Raw genomic sequence first — 13,646 nt, 5'->3', positions numbered from 1 at the left:
GACAGTCTCCCATACTCCCCCCACGCCTGGAATAACAGAAAAGCCCCCGAATTCTGGCAAGTCCCATCTCTCCTGTCCCACTTTCGGTACGCAAGCCGGTCCCCTCCGTGAGCTCTCCTCAAGATCCGAATAGCAGACAGGTTGTGAAGTTGGGGTACAGCGCGTCTGTCAGAGTTCCCAGCACCGGGACCCCTGGGAGGCCCTCCCGGATTATTAGGGGCCAGGTCCTCTGCTTACCCTGAAATATACAATTTAAAAGGTGGCGGAGGTAAGGAGAGGAGAGTGCCATCGGGATCAGTATTCGAGATTGCCTAGCTAATGCCCCATCAGGATCTGGATCCCACCTCACCGCTCAACCTATCGCTTCCTCCCCACGCCCCTACCCCTCTCACTTCCTTGGCAAACCCAGGCCTTCTAAACCGTTGGCCCGGCTGTTTCCTCCAACATGCTCTATCCCTCCTACCACTCATCCTTCAAAATCCCATTCATCCATCGTTCCTAAATCACATAATCCCTGAAGCCATCCTGAACTGCCCGTGAATTACTTGGCTCCCAACTGGGAACCAGTAAACCCTTTGGCTGCCTTAATGACGGCAATTATCGTACCTGTATTGAAATCTGTGTCCCACCTAGGCAGAGGTATTTAGGACAGTGACTTACTGCTCCTTGCATTCGCGAAGTCTAGAACTTAGTAGGCGTCAAGGATTTGCCAAATGAAGGAATGTCTCAGCTAATTCTTAAAAGCAGTTGCTCCATCCCCTCAGTCAATAGCACAGGAGGAAGTAACTGACCCTAGTAACAATTTCTGGTTAGCCCAGATTTGCTTCTGAAGCCAAGCTCAGCGTGCTTGATTAATGTCTTTTCAAGAATAGGAGTGAAGAAAGCATTCCTGTATTCAAATTCAAGCAATTGGAAAGGGAAGCAGGAGGGGAGAGAGAAAATAAACCACTGACACCAGAGCTTTAATTGTCAAACTTTTATTAAGGAAACTTCCCCATAATAAGTGAAGAGGTAGTTCACAGTATGTCTAACATACAACAGATTTAGAACAGCTATTCACCAGCTGAAATAAAATGTTCTGGGTTGTTTGTTTAGGATAATATCTTAGAAGTAGTGACACTGGTCACCCTCCATTTATAGACCTTCTAATAAGGAAACTAAAACAAATTAAAACCACATCTGATTTACCTCAGAGCCACTTCGGTTTGGAGTTTGCCTTTAAAATTAAATAATAAATAAATAACTGTGACACAGTAATTTTTTAAAAACCAAACTATGGTGAAGAGAGCCCTCTCTCCTTTTTAGTTATCCTGGGGATCCATAAAATACAAATGCTGAATGTCTAAGGTTTTAAAAAATCTTCCTCCTCTACAAGAATACGACTAGTTTTGAAAGTCATCTTCCCCTGTAAAACATATTTGATATCAGTAACTTGACCACTTTGCAATACAATCTAAGAAACATGTATAAACAAAGAAAGAGAAAAGTCAAGTACCACCAAAATTAAGAAAATGTCTCACAGAAACAGAACACCTCTCCAGCCAAGAAATGGGAGACACTGTAAACCATGTCAGTAGTTTGCAGTTGAAAAAGGTGAGAACTAGAAGATTCAGTGATACAAAACCATCAAGATGCTAATTTAAAGTGATCAAAGAAAGCAAGGCAGTTTTCTTTATTCTTCCTAGGATAAAACCAAATTGACACCTTATCTCACTAAGACTACATGAGACTGTAAGCTCTGTGAGGGCAGGGACCATAGCAATCTTACCTTCATATCCTCAGTATCTAGCATAGTGCCTGGCAATAGTAGGTGTTCAATAAATGTCTCTTGAATGTCTGAATGAATCCAGGAATAGTCTCCAACCAAAGAGACCAATCTTATTTGAACCCATGCCTTTTAGTCTTCAAACCAGTAACAAAAACAGGACATGAATGTAAGCAGAGGAAGCACTCCAACTTGAAATTTCCCTGTGATAAAACGATGTTCAGAGAAAATAGCGAAACATTGGTTAACATGTTAGTGTCTCACTGTTGCATAGAATTGGTACTCTTTGGCTGGATCATATAAAAACCAGAATGCTAGGCAGCATCAATGGACCATATAATGAGTGACATTAGGCATAGATACCTGTTAGTCTTATCACTCAATTTTATTCTCATTTAAAATCTTTTAACAAAAGGTAGAAATTATACTTCAAATCAGATTCACATATAAATGCATCAAATTATAACAACTTTAAGAACTCCCTCTGACTACTCAAGTTAAAACTAATTTTTGGTTTATCTGTACATGGACTCTCATAGCTCAGAAACAAAAACAGAAAATCCTGATGGAAACTAAATAAACACTGTTTCAAGACAAAATCAGTTTCACATTTGGATCCTTCTCACATTATTCTTACTTGTCCTTGCCCTTCCTAATCAACATCTAGCAAATCAGTCACTTGCTTAGGAAAAATGTAATATTCATCCTAACCAAAAAATAATTAACTTACAAAAATAAATCCTTCTGTGATGTTTTGTTTGCAAAATCCAGGATGTCTCAGAAAGCAAACAGTGATTCACAGAGGGGAAGCACAAACTAGGAACTTTTTATTAAGGTATTCTTGATCATGTACTAAATCTTTTCAAGCCAAGGGACAATGAGAAGTGAGGAGACTGTAGCTCATATTTCGTTACCTATCTACTTTGGCTAACCTTGGCCAGGCCACCTCTTTGGGCTTTGGATATCCCAACTTAAAAAAAGAGAGGTGGACTAAATGATCTCTTAAGATTCTCTATGGACTCAAACACTCCTATTACCTAAATCTAACTCATGGGTCAGAAGCTAATAAGACTCAAAATTTTATTTCTGGACTATAACATGTGCTTTAGGAAAAACAGTTGTTTTGTTTTTCCATAATGGAAAATCAACTTTGTATTAGTGATCTATCAGAGGTGACAAGGTGGGACTATGTACCTTTATAGGAATATCTAAATGCAAAAACCTGATTGCTCCTGTGACCCACTTTTTTCATCCATTTTAGAAGTTAAGGTACACAAGGAAATGAGAATTCAGAGACTATTACAATACACTGGACAAAACTCTGAAGGCCAAACTCACCTTACTGATGGCTAACTTCTAAAACAAAGCCTAGAGAATGACTCCAGATAGCCCCTTTTTAGAGAGACCATTATGCGTTAGCACACTTTAAATGTGCCTGGAGCAATCCTGACTTCAAAAGCATCACCAAGTAAGTTAGAGATTAATTATAAACATTTGGCTTCTTTTGGGGGAAGACCTCCCAAATAAGTACTGTTGTACAACTGTACTACTATCCTTTGTTGATTATGCTCCCCATGCCGATTCCTAACTATCTGTCTGCAGGTGTTGCTAAAAATATTGTACTCTGGTCTATGTGAACTTCAATGATGTGAAGTTGGGCCATATACTGTTGAAAAGAGTACAGAATAATCTAAAATACTATAGCCAGCTCCAAGACAAGTACAAATTGTAGGAAGCAGATTCATTCATTTATCAGACATAGATGAATTATCAGTAGGCAAGGCAACTACAAATTCTATCACATATTCAGGCCAACAGCAGTATCTCCTTATATCTCAGCTTATTTTCTGCCAATGAAAAATATTATTTGCTTCTCTTAGCATAGCATCTATTAGTGGATTGGAGGTGATATTATTAACTTGTTGGTACCTTCACAATGTGCCCAGTGAAAAGTCTAAAACAGTGTCAGTCTAAGACATAAGTCAATGTTAGGTAGACAGGTGGAATACTCCTTGGGAAAGGAAAACAGACATCACAGGATAAATAATTCAAAACAGAACATGGGAAAGGGCAAAAGGAAGGCAAGACCACTCCAAGTGGCAAGTTGCCTGGTCTATTAGTGCTTTGACTCACCCCTATGACTTCCAAAGCACAGAGGCTTTGGAGAAGTCAAATTCGCAAAATCACTCCTAAAAAGACTCAGACTATTGCCATGTTTGCAGTCAGTTCTAGTTAGGAGCATAAAGGCCCTACTCAATTCACACAAGTACTATCATTCCTTAAGTTCAGGACAGCTTGGGCCAGTTTACCTGCATCCAGGACCTGTGTCGCATCAGGCTGTGGCTGACACCCTTTAGAGTCTGTGACTGTTGTACATGCAAAAGAATCAAAGTCCACTGTGAGGTCTTGCACATTTCTTTCATTGGCATTATCAAAGCTGTTTTTGCCATGCAGCTGTTTAAGATGTTTCCTCAAAACTGGCTTATGTGCAAAAACCATGTCACAATAGTTACATTTATGGGGCTTATCTCCACTGTGAAGGTTAAGATGATCCTGTAAGGAACACTTCTGAGAAAAGGTTTTCCCACAGATTTTACACTGGAAAGGTTTAATGCCGGCATGCACACGCATGTGTCGATGAAGGTTGCCTTTCTGAGTAAAAGTCTTGCCGCAGAGTAGACACATAAAGAGTTTGTGCATTTTTAAATGGTTGGCGTAGTTCTCCAGGTGACGAAACACCCTGGTACACTTTGGGCATTGGTGATGCCACTGTAGGCCTTTGTCTACACCTCGAATATTAGGCCCAAAGACATCTTTTGAGGCCATGATGATGTTATCACTGCCTGTGTAAGACAGGGCATAATTGTGGAGGTGGTTTTGTTCTATTTCACTTACTCTGTTTTCCACAGTTGAATTTATCAGGGAGTGCTGGGGCTCTGATGAATGTAAAGCAGTGGGTTCAGAAGAAATAAACTGGTTCTGATCTTTTTTACTTCTAACCTCTGATACATCCCCAATAGATTCTACCTTAACAATCTGAATATCACTGTCCTCCATATCCATACTGTCTTCAGATGGATGGATACAAGGTGAGTCCTGCTTTGGGGAGCCTCTGGCATCTCCCTGATGTTCTTTTGACTGGGGAGAAGCACTCTGCGGTTCACATCCCTCTTTACTATCCATTGGTTGTTTTGGCTTTATAAACTTCCACAAGGCCTGTGTGCACCGTTCTACAATGTGGCTCATCTGAAGAAAGCTCGCAGCCGTCAAGTAATTTACCAGTTCCATCTCAGGGAATTCCAGCACACCACTGTAACAGGATAAGAGCAATTGTCTCCCCACTTCGGAACTCTGTAATATGGAGATTTTCACCTCTCTGGAATCGTTCAGTAAAAATTGGTCTCTTAAGAAGGGGGAACCTGCAGCAAACACAATTTTATGCCCCTGTACCTCAATATCATCTATGAGAACTGTAACATCACAAAATTTATTCTCTTCTCTTAATTTGTTCATTTTTTGTAACATTGAATCTCCATAATTTTCAAACTTGAAGTGAAGGAGATCTGATCTTTCAGACATTTTGGCAGACCTAAAGAACAGAAATGTTAAAAAGGATGAATTTAAGAAAATACAAACAATTAAGAAAACCTGGATTTTCCTTCCAAAACCAAATTTGTGTTGTCATACCTGTTTATACGTATCTGAATAAAATTTTCCTTGAAAGAGAAAGCTAGTATAACTGCTTTCAAAGGCTGTTAAAAATTACTCCTTACCAACATCAAGTGTCAATTGCACCTAAGGAGTGGACTTGTATCCGTGTAAACAGCTTGGTATTCATTCAACTTTTTAAGATGCTTAATACAAGAACAGTGCTTGAGTTAGTCCAAGGGCATTTTTTTTGCTTCTCAAATGATAATTCTATCAGGTTTCAAGAACTACCTAAAACATCCCAACAAGTAATAATGAAATAACTACTTTATTTTGCATGATACTGTGAACCTGCTTCTTCGAAGACAAAACACTCTTTTCCTTCACTTTGTATTTTACTGCAGTGACATTGCTTGCCCCATTCTTGGGTAAACCCTCTTCTGTTTAAACTGATGTGAATTTACTCATACAAGTATTTCTGCAATAAAATGAAAGTCACATGCCTAAAGGGACAACTTTTAGACAGTGTCAAAGGCACAGGTCTTTATCCTGTGCATTTTGGACAAACCTAAACTCTTTCTTAAGAAACATTTCTTGATATATGAAGTAAATATTTGACAGAGAAAAACCAGATGAGTCACTTGGTGGGAATCTGAGTAGGAGTAAGGTGGATCTAGTTAATCCTTACTAGATTCTATTCTTTCTTCCTTATCCCTATTTATCCATCATTACTCATCAACCGGACTACTAGAACTGATTCATAAATATTCCTTGGTTCCAGCTTCTATTACCTCTAATCCAACTTCTACACCATCACACGTCATCTTTCAAAAACACAGATCTGATTATATCCAACTCCTGCCTAAAATCCTTCTGTGACCTCCCATTGTCTCCTGGATGAAGACTAACCTCTTGAATATAAACTGATCAAGTAAATTTAAGAATAATTAAGGTAAACACTGGCATAAACCATTCAACCACAGAGAAGGTGTCTTTGCCAAAACTCTGTGTATTTGTCCCTTTATGAAGCAATTCCTTTGGAGACAGTCCCCATGTTCTGATTCCATACTCTTCAAACGATTTTCTGATAACTTGGCTTCCCATGTGTCACTCTAAAGGGAAGGATAAGTTAGCCATGTCAACATGATATTGTCAACACATTTATTATTTTTACAATGACAATCCACCAGTCTATATAGCAGTCTTCTGTGAGATCAGTAGGTATATCAGGTCTACCCCTGAGAAGCAGCTCTACAATCTCAGTGCATCAATAAATTCACCTTGAACTTTATGTATCCATCAACTCCGTAGTTGAGAATCACGAGACAACCAGCTGTTCCTAGCAACATCTGGCCCCGAAGCCCAATCTTTATAATTTTATCTTCTAGAACACTGAATTACAAAGGCTCATAGAACACCAGCTCGTAAAGGCAGAATCTAGGTCTCAATCATATTGCTCAGTGCCTGGTTCATGACAGCACTCTACTGACTCCAAACCTTAGCAGTTATTTCTTTAGTCCATAACACTATTCCTAGCCAATTCTGACTCCTTTATTTCCTCTGAGGGCCCTTCCCTAACCCCTTAGATTAGAAAAGTTGTCTCTACTGGACCTATAACTAAGTACTTCTAACATAACACTCAGGATACCAATACTTGTTCCTTCCCCTCCAAACTGCAAGCTACATGGCATTAGAGAGAAGAATCTCCACCCTATTCAATGGAGCTAATGCTGGGAACCTGCATCTTCTAGGGCAAAACACTCTTTCCTTTGGCTTCAAATTCTACTTAATGCAGCCACATTACTGGCCAAACCCTCTTCTGTTCAAACTGGTGTGTATTCCCATCACCTGATATTGTACTAAACACACGGCAGGTGCTCAGTTTGCATTTGTTGAACTATGCGATTCATTTGACAGTAGTAAGAAGCAAGAACTGCTGTTAGGAAGACCAATGCAGTGTCTGCATAAGCATTGCAGGTCTGAGGCCATGAGAGCCTAGAAAGGAATGAAAATGGGAATAAGGAGCAAGGAAAAATAACAAAAAGATATTTCAAAAAACTTGGTAACTGGAGATAGAAAATGAAAAAAAGTGACGTGTAAAGGTTTTAAACTTAGGATTTCAGCCAAATTAAAATGTCATTGAAAGAGAGGTGAGATTTAGGAGGGGGAACTGGTATGGCACAGGTATATTAAAATATATTTATACATAAATTATAAGCTTTCCCTTTGTATGGCACTCTGAGTGTACAGATAATGAATAATCACAATGAAGATGAGAGGAGGGATGTAGAGAAGCAAATTCAGCATCATAGAAAAGGTGGTGAATATCAAATGAAAAGGAAACATCTAGGAGACACAGGGACTATATCAGTAAACAAAGTGGCACAACTGTATTATCTATCTCTGGTCAGTTTTAGCAACTACAGTAGCTTAATATATTTGATCTGGAAACAGTGACTGTCCCAATTTATAACTAGAAATTATATAAATGACTGCTGTTCAAGTGGCCAAACAAAAGGGGCATTCTTTCTTAGCGGTTTAGCTTGTCCTAAATTTACTGACAGGTCAGTATTTTCCTACTCACACTGAAAAATGAGCATTAATTGCTTCCATCTATAATATGACAGTACTTGCAATGCTTTAGACAACTGTCCTCAGGGATTGTTCCTTGAAGTTCCAAAGACGGGAGTTGGAGTACAATTTCATTTACTTCCTATTCATCAGTCTCAAGAAACTTACCAACAGAAGCAGTCAAACAGGTATCTCAGGAAAGTGCTTGATTTGTCTGCTGTAGTCCAAGAATATGAGGAAAAATTATTCTGTTTAAGAAGTTTTCCTTAATGTCTCAGCTCACTGTACTGTCTCCCTTTGATAAACTCTTATTTCCAGGCCACACAGTTTGTCCTTTAATTGTTTCTTGTCACTAGTCTCTCTTTCCAACAGACTGTTAGTTATTTGAGGGCAAGGACCAACTGTTATTTTTTACACAGCTCATTCAACAAAAACCATAATTAACTCTTAATGTTCCCTATGAAATTATTATTGAGCTATGGTAGAGATGCTCTACATTATCATGATACCCTCTTTTGAGTGCCCTGGGGAAAATGTCTTTCTAGGGTTTGTTTCCAAAAAATAGTTTTAACAACATAAAACCAAATTTTAAACAAAATTTCTAAAATGTCAAAATAAAAAGGAACACTTGTTTCATATGAACTGGTTTAATTTTGTTTAAAAATAAGAAAAATGATAGCTAATCTTTACTGAATCCTTGCTGAGTACCAGGTATAGTGCTAAGTGCTTTACCCAAGTTGACCCATTTAATCCTCAAAATCTCTATGAGGTAGGTATTATTATCATCTCCACTTTGCCTATGAGGAAACCCAAGCTTGGTGAACATAAATAACTTGCTCAATTTAAGAGAGGTGGAAAGTATTAAATGTTAGAGGTAGAACTGGTGCCCAAGCTGCATGATGCCAAAATTCATGTATGAAACAACTAGGCTAGCTGAAGTTTTATCTTATGGCTGTTAACTGTGTGACTGTTCAGATCTCCCTGCTCATATCCATTCAGCTGTACACTTATGATTGATATGCTTTTGTGCATTTAGTTATGCTTCAATAAAAGTTTTATGTTTAAGAACAAAAAGTACAACTTAAGGCCAAATTTGTGTCAAGTCTAGAGGACTTTAATAGTAAAGCATTTATGTATTATCCTCGTCTTAACTTCCTTTCTCAGTTATTTTAACTTTATATTATTTTTCTATCTTTTGTGTATTTATCTTTTTTTTTTAACATCTTTACTGGAGTATAATTGCTTTACAATGGTGTGTTAGTTTCTTCTTTATAACAAAGTGAATCAGCTATACACATACTGTGTATTTATCTTTGTAGAATGAAAATTAATGCCATTCACAAACAAAACTTAATAAAATTATGACTATTTTAATAGTCTAGTAACTTAAAGAAAGTAAAGATCTGATCAGGTAGAATAGAGACTTGGTCCCCACATTCTGTTGATTCTTTCCACAGAATGATTTCCAAATTCTCTCTCTATATTCTTACTACCATTGGCATGGTTCAGGTCGTTATCATCTGTTGTCTAGGTTACTGTGATTAAGTCTAAATACTGCTGAGTTTCTCTCAGCAAGTTTTAAATGACCCATTTCTCAAACATCAATGAAATAGGAATAGTCTCACTTAAGATCATTCTCTCTTTATTTATATTTACACAATTCTTCTATAATCATTTCCATAACAAATGTTCCAGCTGATTTGAAAATTTCCCTTTGTTCAAACAGGAGTAACCAGAAAGGATCAGTGAATATTCTACGTTCAACAACGTTCACTGCTGTGCGATGGGCAGTGCAAAAATATCCATGTTTCTTATCTAAAATGCCTCTAATAATGGAAAACTTTTCTATTCTGTATAATAAACTCCAAAGCTGTATGTCAGTCTGTTTCCTCATCTACCTCATAAAAGTGCCTTTATCTTTCAACTTAGCACTCACAGCTACTTGGAAATCTTTCTTCGTCTTTCATTAACACCATATGCCATTTTTCAAAGATGTTGTAATAAACTACAGCTTTTCTCTCTATAAAACTCAATCATTTTCTTCTTTTGGGTAACTTTCATGACACTGCATTCTCCAAGGTCTCACTCTTTTGTTTTACTGTAAGATTACAGAAATATACCCTTCTTGGAAAAATTTTTTAATATAGGTAAAGTAAAGGTCCCCTCTCTCAGCCTCCTTCCACTCAGTTCTCAGTTGGTTCTAAGTTTCTTCCTTAATGACTCTCCCTCCCCTCCATTTTTAAAACAACACTTCTATATAACAACACTTCTAGCCACAGAAGATAAAAAATAAAATTAGGTTTCTTACTTATAAACTACATATATATTGTTTTGCAACTTTCTTTTTTCATTTATTGCTTTTGAGGGTTATTTATATTGAATAAATAGACCTAGTTCATTCTTCTTAAACTGTTGTACAGAAGTGGGCAAGTGACTTAACTACTGGCCTCAGTTTTCCACCATTCTTTTGCTGATCTGTTCCTCAAGGGTTCACTAAATTGTGTAAAGGTAAGTATATTCTTCAAAGCTTAGTCCTTGACTTTTTGCTGTTTTCTTAATGCTTACTTCCTCAGAAAGCCTGTCTTGGTTTCTCAATGTTTTATTACCTTCTCTATTTAAAAAATTCCTAACTCTCCATCCTCATGGCTAATCTTAACCAAACTTAACCTCAATTCAAGCTAATCAAAAATACCTGCCCTAGGCTACTACTCTATCACTTGAAATGCATGATATCTAAACTCTTACACTGGCTAAAACTCAATAAGTCAAAAACAAAAGCTTATGGAGAATGGCTCTGAGAACAGTAGGCGTGGAAGCAAGAAAACCTGTTAGTATGCTATTACTTTAACAGATCAAGATAGAAATAATGAGGGCCTGAATAATATGGATACTGAGCGGAAATAATATGGACGGAGAGAGGAAACAGATTCTAGAGATATTTCAAACAAAGAACTGATGGACTTGATGACCAAGGTGGGAAACAAGAGATGAAAGGTCAAGATGACTCCAAGATATTTGGTTTGAGAAACTGGGTATCTTTGACAGAGTGTCATTCAATAAGCTAGGGAATATTGGAGGGATGACCATGGGTCAGGTGTTAAAGTGTTTAACCAGAGGAGCCTGCATGACATTAAGGAGAAGATCCATTAGCTAGCTGGATACAGCTCTGAAGCTGAAGAGGAGACCTGATTATAGATAATAAGTAATAGATGAAAGCATGACATAAACTGACCTGTGAATGAAACTGACCTAAAATGGCACAGACTGGAAGAGAATCTAAGACAGAAGAAAAGAAATAAAAAACAAATACATAACACAAACATAAATCCATTACTTACCTTCTTCTCAATCTGGATCTCCTTCCAAGCCTCTCCATTTTTTTATTAATTGAGTCTATCTTTGCTTAAATTTTTCCCATTCTTTTGACTCCCATATTCAATCACTGCTTAGTGCAGTGGGTAAAACCATATTTCCTAGAATCAAAACCTTGCTCCACCACTTACTACTGGTTACTGTGTGACCTTGGGCAAGTTACTTAACCACTTCTGTTTTTCAGTTTTCCCACCTGTCAAAGAATATTACTTCATAGGGTTGTTATGAGAAATTAAATTAATTTTAAAGTAAATTCATTTTTTAAATTAAGTTAATTTTTAAAAGAACTTAGAATAGTGCCTGGAATTGTGCTCTATAAAAGCAAATGCTAGGTAAGTAAGTAAATAAAGCCTGTCAATTTTCTTTGTGAAATCCTTCATATGTGGCCCTTTTTTCATTCTCATTTGACACCAAACCACTTGATGTCTGCATTATTTCATATATTATCACCTCATCACTCTATTAAAATCGCTTTGTAAAAGGTCACTCATGATCTCTTGATAAAGAAATGCCATCTTTCCCCTCATTCTCCAAATGCTCTGTATCAACTGTCCCAGTGGACCCTTCTCAGTATTCTCTTCTCTTGACTTCTGAGTCTTCTTGGTTGCTGGAACCCTTATATTTATCATCTACTTCTTATATTTTATCATCTACTTCTGTTTCTGCTACTACACCAACTACTGTTAGTTCTAATTTTTCTTTCTGCTTTGTAAATGCAACCATTCCCACCCAAATATTCCCTTCTTTCTCAATAACCCCTTCCTGATGCCAGCTATTCCCATGGCTTCCACCTCTACGCTCTATGATGATTCAAACCTTTCCTCTAGCCACAGCATTTAGGTTGAGCTGCAGATTTGCATTTCCAACTCTATACTGGACAGCTCCATGTGGCTATCTCACTAGGCCTTCAAGTCAACATATCCAAAAAATGAATTTGTCATCTACACTAGGCTTATGGTTTTATTGCTGATAATGGCATTAACATTCTTCAAATACCACAGGCCTAAAACCTAAGACTCAGCTTTGATACTTCTTTCACCCTCAACATCCAATTTATTATGGAGTCTTTACAGCATTCACTACAGCATTACCTGCCTTCTTTCCAATAATACTGTCATAACTCCATTTCAGGATTTCATTACTTCTCACTAGACTGATCCCACTACTCCTTCAAAAGAATCTCCAATGAGGGCATGTAGACTTTAGCTAAAGAGTCCAGAATCAGTTTATAGAAATTCCTATCCTATAGGCTGACCTCCAGAACTAGATGTTTTCTACAGTGCAAATCCGACTATACCAGTCTCCTGCTCAAAATTCTTCAAAAAGTACCCACCTCCTTTAGGATTAAACCTTCACTATCTGGACCTCGGTCTGCTTTCCCAGCCTCATATCTCAGCCTTTGCACAAGAGCCCCGCGCCCCCCTCCTCCTCTTCCCACACAAGTTATGCTCAGTCATTCCTTCACAGCATTGCAACTGTTCCTCCTGTAGGAAAAGCCCTTCTCCACCTTATCCTCTCCAACAAATAAAATTGAGAAGTCACTTTCTTTCTTCAGCCTCCCCAGCAACTGCCCCTTGAACAGTTCATACATATATGACTGATTCATACATCGCAGGAGCACTCATTTGTTTTTATCTGGCTCCCAAACTTGACCCTGAAACTTGGAACAGTATCTTACGAATTCCCAGTGCCTGACATAGCGCCAGAAATATAAAGGTGCTGTTGCCAGTGGCAAAAGGGTAACCTAGCTTAGTACTCATAATGATTCTCGCGGGCTGGCCCTGAGGCCTTGCCATGGCCCAGATCTGGCACTTCCTACAAGATGCCAGAGTCGGGCGTTCAAGCAAACTGCTGAGCCCTCGGCTGGGGTCCCAGGAGGAGGTCCCTGGGGGCATCCTTAGGCTCCCCACTCCAGACACTGGGAAGGGAAAGGGGCGGGGCACAGCATGGGCCGGGCCTAGGGCTCCATAAGTCCCCCCGGGCCTAGGCCAGCCCCTCGGCCCCCATCCCAGGGCAGGTCCCGGCCAATCCAGGGCCCCAAGGGGGCTCCATTTTGAGAGACCTCGTACCCCTACCCGGCGCTCCGGCCGCCTCCGCACTTACAGACCCAGGGGAAGGCCACCGTCAGGATCCGGCACCGCCAGGAGCTCCGGCCCCTCGGGGCTCCGGGAAGGGGGAGGGGCAGGGAACCCGAGCCAAAGGGGGACCCAACGGAACCGGAAGGGCAGCCCTCGCCGGACAAAGACAACTTCCAGGTCCTATGGTCCTCTCCGCCAATCGGAAGGCTGGG

The 13,646-nt window shown here is 39.1% G+C and overlaps 1 protein-coding gene across 5 annotated transcripts; it reads right to left on the bottom strand.

Annotated features, from left to right (window-relative positions):
• Positions 1-28: 28 nt before the first annotated feature.
• Positions 29-13,534, bottom strand: ZBTB26 (zinc finger and BTB domain containing 26). 5 transcript variants are annotated; one of them, XM_082467807.1, is made up of 3 exons: positions 11,323-13,424; positions 4,075-5,354; positions 29-238 (listed from the first exon to the last, which is right to left on the bottom strand). In XM_082467807.1, the coding sequence occupies exons 1-3, from the start codon at positions 11,358-11,360 to the stop codon at positions 234-236; spliced, it is 1,323 nt and encodes a 440-aa protein (XP_082323933.1). In that variant the 5' UTR covers positions 11,361-13,424; the 3' UTR covers positions 29-233. The 5 variants fall into 5 exon arrangements, with proteins under 5 accessions (XP_082323933.1, XP_082323930.1, XP_082323932.1 ...); XM_082467804.1 differs by lacking the exons at positions 29-238; positions 11,323-13,424 and adding an exon at positions 13,460-13,534 and having other exon boundaries at positions 962-5,354; XM_082467806.1 differs by lacking the exons at positions 29-238; positions 11,323-13,424 and adding an exon at positions 13,464-13,524 and having other exon boundaries at positions 962-5,354.
• Between the last annotated feature and the right edge of the window lie 112 nt (positions 13,535-13,646).

The sequence above is a fragment of the Balaenoptera physalus genome (genome assembly GCF_965194825.1).
Source record: "Balaenoptera physalus genome assembly, chromosome: 7".
In the NCBI taxonomy this organism is placed as follows: domain Eukaryota; kingdom Metazoa; phylum Chordata; class Mammalia; order Artiodactyla; family Balaenopteridae; genus Balaenoptera; species Balaenoptera physalus.
Note: the sequence above shows the minus strand (reverse complement) of the source record. Positions and strands in the feature narration are given on the sequence as shown.